At 55.5% G+C, this 7,855-nt stretch overlaps 1 protein-coding gene across 4 annotated transcripts in view; it reads left to right on the top strand.

Annotated features, from left to right (window-relative positions):
* ARID3B (AT-rich interaction domain 3B) overlaps positions 1 to 7,208 on the top strand; it is a 66,686-nt gene extending 59,478 nt beyond the window's left edge. Inside the window, exons 6-9 of one of the 4 annotated variants that reach the window (XM_017547994.2) lie at positions 780 to 1,066; positions 1,193 to 1,447; positions 2,765 to 2,863; positions 4,745 to 7,208. In XM_017547994.2, coding sequence (XP_017403483.1) covers positions 780 to 1,066; positions 1,193 to 1,447; positions 2,765 to 2,863; positions 4,745 to 4,908 — 805 coding nt within the window. In that variant the 3' untranslated portion in view covers positions 4,909 to 7,208. Of the gene's footprint in view, positions 1 to 779; positions 1,448 to 2,761; positions 2,864 to 4,744 lie in introns of all 4 variants that reach the window. The other 3 variants (XM_017547993.2, XM_017547991.2, XM_017547990.2) reach the window with 3 other exon arrangements.
* Positions 7,209 to 7,855: the final 647 nt, after the last annotated feature.

The raw sequence follows: 7,855 nt of genomic DNA, 5'->3' as shown, positions 1-7,855 counted from the left end.
GTCCCTTCCAGGACATTGTCTTCCAAACAGCATCTCCACCCCAGGTGGCTCCTCTGACCTAACATTCAGCTGGCCCAGCAGCAGGGGACCCAGAGAAAGGCAGGCAGGAAGGCCCCTTTGGATTGGTGACCTGGCTTTGTCAGCATTTGAGTTAATTACATGGGTGATGGAGGCAGTGAAACCAAGAGCAGCACCGAAGGATGAGGGCCCGAGAGGAGTCTGTTCTTCTGGAACACTCTGGAAATTGTTCTCTGAAGAGTATGCAATGAACAGCTGACATATCGGTTAGGTGACATGTTGTAGCTACAACCAGGATGGCAAGGTTCTTGGGGAGAGAACTGCTTCTTGGGACCTAAGACACACAGAATGACAGTATAGGTCCCCTGCACAGTGGGAAGAATTGCTCCTGTCTGACCAGCCCCACTCGGAATGGTTAGAAGATCAAGGAGCCAGAAAGCCCTTGTAAAACCTGGCCCTAATTTTTCCCAGTGCACTAAAAAAGCACCAAAATAAATGTGAACACATCAACTAAGATGTTATTTATTTCCCCTAGTGAATGGTGCTTCAGAGTGGAGCCTGTTTAGGGTTGGGTAGCAGTTAGAGGAGGCTGGCCAGAGCATCCAGCCATCCCAGACTTTTCTGCCAAGTACACCAAGGTTGCCACCCTTTGCCCTAGGGCCCTGCCCAACAGAGACTGCTTCCAGAGACCCACCAACCTCCACTGCGTGGTCCCTGGTGCCGTTTTGGATGATTCTCCGTGCTTGCTTCCTTTCCTCCAGGTACATGAAGTATCTCTATGCCTATGAGTGTGAGAAGAAAGCCCTGAGTTCCCCAGCCGAGCTCCAGGCAGCCATCGATGGCAACCGCAGGGAGGGCCGGCGGCCCGGCTACAGCTCCTCCCTCTTCGGCTACTCACCTGCTGCTGCCACTGCTGCCGCCGCTGCCGCCGGGGCCCCTGCCCTCCTCTCCCCACCCAAGATCCGCTTTCCCATCCTTGGGCTTGGCTCCAGCAGTGGCACCAATACCAGTAGCCCGCGGATATCCCCAGCAACCACTCTCAGGAAAGGTCAGCAGGGCGCCGGGGGGAGAAGGAAGAAAGGGAGGAAGGGACGCCAGCTGCCTTGTGTTCAAGAGTGGGGTTTTTGGGCAAGAGGGTCCATTGTGGATTGCTCCAGCTCCAGTTCCTTCGCAGGTGATGGAGCCCCAGTGACAACAGTGCCTGTGCCAAATCGCCTGGCTGTGCCTGTGACCTTGGCAAGCCAGCAGGCTGGTACTCGGACCGCCACGCTGGAGCAGCTGCGGGAGCGGCTGGAGTCGGGGGAGCCTGCTGAGAAGAAGGCATCAAGGCTGTCCGAGGAGGAGCAGCGCCTGGTGCAGCAGGCCTTCCAGCGCAACTTTTTCAGCATGGCACGGCAGCTCCCCATGAAAATCAGGATCAATGGCAGGGGTGAGCCGGGCTTAGGACAGGCCCTTCCCTTCCTATTGAGCGCCAAACCGCAGCCCATTCATGCCTCCTGGGACTCGTGGGGCAGGGGTCGTGACCTGTAAGAGGCCCCTCCAGGTTCTGCCTTCCAGGCCCCCAGAAGAGAGGCACTGAGCTCTCAGTTCACCAGGCTGAGGTTGCTTTCTGGGGGACCACATGTTGCCTCAGGCAGTACCCTGTTCTAAGAGGGGAGAGCAGTTATTCATGGAGGAGGAGCCAGAGGCCTTCAGAGAGCTGCTGCGTTTCCCCACCAGCCTTTACCCCAGCACCTCACTGGATGTAGGCAAGAGCAGGGCACCATCGGCAGGTCTGAGAGGAAGACACCCCTTGTTCCTGAGGCTCAGTGAGGGGCCAGGTTGTCCAGGCTGGACAGTGGGACTGCCAGTGACCCTCAGAAATATAGGGGGAAGGAGGAAATACGAGTTTCGCAGCATAATTGACAACCCTTCCCTTCCCCGTCACATTGCTCTGGTGCCCCACATTCTCTTCTCCAAGCCACACGCCCCTTTTCCCATTCACACACATTCTTTCCCATTCTGGTCCTGATGCTATCTCAAAGCAAACATGAATGAGATGCGTGGGAAGGAGCCAGGTGTGAAGGGAGCTGTACATATTCCCAGACCACCCCTCCCTCCCCCATTCCTCTGGGGAGCAGAAGAAAACTGGGAGGTAACAAGCTCCTCCAGGGCCAGGTGCCCTGCCCCTGCACAAAGCAAAGGGCTGTTAGAACAGATGGCTCGCCAGGAAGAATTCTGAGTCTGGGGTGACCCAGGCAGAGGCCCTGTGTGCCTGCACCTGGAGCCTTCCACAACTACCAGCTGCCCAGGTGGTCATGGAGGGGCAGGTGCTGGGGGCATAGACTCCTCTCCTTGAGGGACTCAGAGTCAAAGGAAAGAAGGGGCGAGGTGGGTCCTCAGAGTTGGGGCTGGGTCTTGTTGATCTCTGATTTCCTGGGCCTGGTGTGGTGGAGCTTGGGATTTGCCCATCACATAGAGAGTGCCGGTGCTGAGCTGAGGGACCGGGGTCGGCCTCGTTGCCTGCTGTGATTCCTTTTCTCTGGGAGCAGAAGGAGCTGGGGAGATGAACCGGGTCGGTGGGAGAAGCCAGCAACAGGAGGTTGGCGAGCCAGGGATCTCCTGCCATACCCTATACTCAGTTGAAGGTTACATAGCTGCTTTCTAACAGCGTGAGCCTTTGACCAGGGGTGGCCAGGCAGCAGAGAGGACAGCAGAAGTGCTGTGCAAGGCTTGACCAGGCCCAATGTCCCCCTGTCCCCAGCAGAAGACAGAGCAGAGGCCTCGGCTGCAGCGCTGAACCTGACCACGAGCAGCATTGGGAGCATTAACATGTCTGTGGACATCGATGGCACCACCTATGCAGGTGAGGCCCTGGAGCTCTGTGGGAGGCCCACGTGGCCGCAGCCAGCCACAGGGCAGCTCCATGGCTGCCCATGCCTCTCGCCTTCTGTCCGAACACTTCCCGGGGTGGCTTCCTTTTTCCTGGTCTCAGAGTTGCAAAGGTCAGGTGGTCCTCTGGACTAGTAGAGACTGGATTGTTAACAGGATGATAGGTCCCTCCCACTTTGGCAGAAATCCTTCACCCAATCCCCACCCCCCACCTTTTTTTTTTATTTTTTTTTGAGACAGAGTTTTGCTCCTGTCGCTCAGGCTGGAGTGCAATGGTACGATCTCGACTCTACAATCTTCGCCTCCTGGGTTCAAGCGATTCTCCTGCCTCAGCCTCCCGAGTAACTGGGATTATAGGCATGCGCCACTATGCCTGGCTAACTTTTCTATTTTTAGTAGAGATGGGGTTTCTCCATACTGGTCAAGCTGGTCTCAAACTCCCAACCTCAGGTGATCTACCCGCCTTAGCCTCCCGAGTGCTGGGCTGTGCCTGGCCACCTAACCCTCTTAGACAGGTGATTGGCTCGGTGATTGAAGAAGTCAGTATCCCACTATCCCCAGGTCTTCTCATACACAGATCACCTTTCTCTGACTGTAGTTCAGCTGTTCTCTTCCTTTTGCAGAATGCATTTTTATTACCTTTTCTGTCATCCCTTTTCTTTAAAATAGACGGAGGACTGAGACACAGCCAAAGGAACCCCGGTGTAGCAGAATCAGCTTGCGCTGTTCAGTTCTCCCCCCCCCGGTCTTTTATAGTTATCTCTTTCTAAACCTAATTTGGCAACAGTGTTTTGTTCCTGGGTTGATTTAGCACCTTTACAGAGTCTTTCCAAGGGTTTAACTCAGTGTTCATGACTGGGCACGGTAACTCATGCCTGTAATCCTAGTACTTTGGGAGGCTGAGGCAAGAGGATCACTTGAGCCCAGGAATTTGAGACCAGCCTGAGCAACATAGCGAAATCCCAAATCTACAAAATACAAAAAAAAAAATTAGCCGGGCATGGTGGTACACACCTGTGGCCCCTAGCTACTTGGGAGGCTGAGGCAGGAGGATCACTTGAGCCCAGGAGGTCAAGGCTGTAGCAAGCCATGATTGTACCACTGCATTCCAGCCTGTACAACAAAGCGAGATCTTGTCTCAAAAAAAAAAATAGGTCAGGCTCAGTGGCTCATGCCCATAATCCCAATACTTTGGGAGGTCAAGGTGGGAGGATCACCTGAGGTTGGGAGTTCGAGGCCAGCATGACCAACATGGAGAAACTGTGTCTCTACTAAAAAATACAAAATTAGCCAGGCATGGTGGTGCATGCCTGTAATCCGAGCTACTTAGGAGGCTGACACAGGAGAATCGCTTGAACCTGTGAGGCTGAGGTTGTGGGGAGCCAAGATCGAGCCATTGCACTCCAGCCTGGGCAATAAGAGTGAAACTCCGTCTCAAAAAGAAAAAAAAAAGAACAACTTAGTGTTCATAAAAACAGCAGTCCTTTTCCCATTCCCGTTTCATTTGTTTGTGGACTAGCTTGGGAACAAGCCTAGCCGACTCTTGGTAACAGTTAGCCTAGCTGACTCTTGGTAACCTGGCCTTGGTGTTCCTCTTTGTGTACCCGGAGTATACCTGTCTCAGAGCGTTTATGACATTTTAGCAAAACTACTCTGTCGACCTGTCTGTCCCCCCATCAGCCCATCAGCACTTCAAGGCAGGACAGTATTTGGGTCTTCTCCCATCAGCCCCTAGCACAGTGTCTACAGCGGAGTCAGGCACAGGGCTAGGCCAGCAGTGAATACTTACTGAAAGGAGCTGGCCTGCCCCTTCGCCCTTCCTCTGCCCACACTCGCCTCTCTTCCCCCCACCGAGGTGTGCTGTTTGCCCAGAAGCCTGTGGTCCACCTCCTCGCGGGGTCTGCCCCCCAGAGCCTCGGCAGCAGCGCCAGCAGCAGCAGCAGCTCTCACTGCTCACCAAGTCCTACCTCATCCTGGGGCACCCCCAGCGCAGAGCCCTCCACCAGCTGGTCCCTCTGATGGGCAGGACCCAGCTTCCTACTTGCCACTCTCCTGCTGAGAGTAAAGGAAGCTGATGCACAGAATTTACCTCATCTCACGGAGCCCACGTCGACGAGCACCATTTGGCCAGACATGGAGAGTTTGGACGTGTCCGTCTGTCCAGGCTCCTTTCAGGTCCTGCTGTACTCTGGGGGCAGGGAGAGGCTAGAGGGGCAGGACAGGGCAGCGTTGTCCAATCAGGGATTGTCCTGGAGAACTGGGTGGGGGTCTTTGGGTGTCCAGCTTCCTCCAGGGTTCCCCAGCCACCTCCCAGCCCGGGGCACAGTGTATCGACAATCTGTCAGCCGACACAGGGCTGGAGGCCCTCCATTTCCCTTCCCCTTTAATTTATTTCCCGGCCCCTCCTTCTGCCATGACTCCAGGGCCCCTCGTCTCTTCCCCTGTTTTTAAGTCCCATGTGGGGCTGCTAGGAGCCGAGAGCATGCCTTCATGCCCTTCTCTGCTGAGCAGGGGATGGGGCCCTCCCAGCCCACCTTGCCTACTGTTAGGTTCCTGGGGTGTGGGTCCCTCAAGCTCAAGTCTTGAATCAGTCCTCAGGGCCCCAGATCCCCCTTCTAATGGTCCCAAGGAAGAGACCGTAAGGGCAGTTCGGGGCCAGACCCCACGAGGCACCTGCTGACGGGAAGGCAGAGCCTCAGTGCTGCCCAGCCCTGGCACCTGCTTCACATGGACCCTTCTCTGACCCCCAAAACCTCATGCTCCCCACTTGCCCTTGTTGGCCCGCTCTCCCAAGAATAGCCTCCTTGTCCCCTCCCCAGCCCCCTTCCATTTCTCATGGGGCCATCTCGGCCTCATCATCCCCACATGTGCCGATGTCAGGTTCATTGAAATACCTCAGATTTGTAATTGTTGACGTTTGAGTCTTCAGGAAGTATTTGCATCTCTGAAATCTTTTTTATATGTGTTTTGCTGACTTCTGTTTTTTTTATTTTAAAATTTTTATTGTTGCAGCACCAAAGAAATGAAAACAGATCACCCCAAAGCCAAGCAAATGATTGGGTACTCCGGCCCCTCCGGCTCTTCTCTCAAGCCCAGTGAGGAGGCCAGGGGGAGGCAGGCAGGGGAGACGACTCAGGGATCGCGGGGCGGGGAGGTGGAGGCGAGAGGCCTGCTCTCACGCCGGTTGGGCCCTGGAACCGCACCAGTTCTGAAGACAGTCCATTTTCTGCCACACCCCCACCCCCAGCTGACCAGGGAGGCAGCAGAACACCTCCCCATCACTCAGCATTCCCAGCTCAGGGCACCAGCAGGCTGGGGTCCTCGCTGGCCTTACTGGAGGTTGAGCCGCCCCAGCTATGAGATGCCGAGAACTCCACTGCTCCTCCTGGACCCTGGGCAGGGGCAGGTGGCTCCTGTGCTGTCAGGAAAAGGTGGTTCTTGTGTGCAGCTCACCCCAGTCGAGGAAGCCCTGGAGTGTTGAGCGGAACACCACCACTGTGACATGGGGCGGGGGCGGTGGCGGTGGGAGACACTGCGCGTGGCGTGGGTATGTGGCAGCACAGCTAGCATTCAGGCCTGTGTAGGAGAGGAAAGGGAATCAAAAGCTTGAGCACAGATACCTCGGTCTGAGAAGCTGCAGCTCTGCTCACCCATCACCTCTCTCCCCCAGCCCTCCACACACACTCCAGCTCCCACACTCACACTCACACTCACGCACCCCAACTCCCCGGGGCTGACCTCGTCTGGTCTCAGCCTGCAGGGTGTGGGCAGAGAAGGGCATCTGGGATCTGGTGCCATTGAGGAGCCCAGTTGGCTGGCATTGGGCCCACTTGAAGGTGTCTCAGACATTTGGCCAGTGTGTCTTTCTCAGGGGTTTGGTCACGAAGGATGGACTCTTCCCACCCGGAGGATGCAGGGACAGTACTGCTGCATTTTTCTGGTCATTGGATCCTCTCCCTTTCCCCCGGCAGCTTGCCTGGCTGCACCCTCAGAGAGAATCCTCACTGCCCTCAAAGACAGCATCAGGGTCTCAGCCAGAACCCGATAGGGGGTGCCAGCAGGTGCCCCCAGGAGTGGGGCCTTGGCCCAACCAGAGCTTTTCCTGAAGGTGCCGTCAGCCAGGGTAGCTGTGTTCCCTCCCCGCCCCCATCTTATGTGTATTTTCACCAGGAAAAGTGTGATAGCACGTGGGTAGCCTAGGCGGTGAATAAATACCTCAGATGTCCCCCTGCAACAAGTGTCTGTACATGTTGTGGGTATTTTCATCTTACATGTTCTTGAATGTTTATATTTCAATAAACCTCTACCTCTTCGCACAAGCAGGTCTCTCAGTTGCTTTGGGTGGTCCTTCCACTGGACGGTACTGGGGAGAGCTGAGCTGCCGAGTGAAAGGGGACTGAATGAACTACTCCTCACCCCCCCGATCTCTCCTGAACCTTCTCCCCTTCCCCACCCCCTCTTCAGAGGGCAAGCTCACTGAGCTTACTCTCAGCTTACCTTCTGTGTTAGCACGGTTCTCTGGCATTACCACATCACCAGGCTGATTCCAGTGATGTCACATCTGTGTCCCAGCAGGCACAGGGCCAGCAGGTCACCTGGATTCTGCAAGCCCCTGTCAAGCTCCTGCTGGGTCAGACACTGAGGGAAAACCCACAGGGTTATCTAGACTGAGACACATTCTTTAGAACACAGCCTGCCTGGGGCTGTGCAGTGGCTACCACTGGTGGGCAGGTCGAAGCTGGAGCAACCACAGAACTTCTGGAAGGCTTCCCAGAGGTGGCAGCGTTAAAGCTGGAAGAGTCAGAGTTTGCACCTGGAGAGGGGCATTCCTTACAGAGGAATACATACATACATACAAATACATAGGGAAATACAGTGGCATCAAAGAACCTGGCACTGGGGAACTGTGGCTGGTGCCTTGGGTCAGTGGGTGAAGGGGAGGGGAATTGGGAAAAAGTGAAGCTGG

This window comes from Cebus imitator, unplaced genomic scaffold, assembly GCF_001604975.1.
Source record: "Cebus imitator isolate Cc_AM_T3 unplaced genomic scaffold, Cebus_imitator-1.0 Scaffold203, whole genome shotgun sequence".
Classification (NCBI taxonomy): domain Eukaryota; kingdom Metazoa; phylum Chordata; class Mammalia; order Primates; family Cebidae; genus Cebus; species Cebus imitator.
The sequence above is the reverse complement of the archived record's forward strand: the minus strand, read 5'-3'. Positions and strand labels throughout refer to the sequence as shown.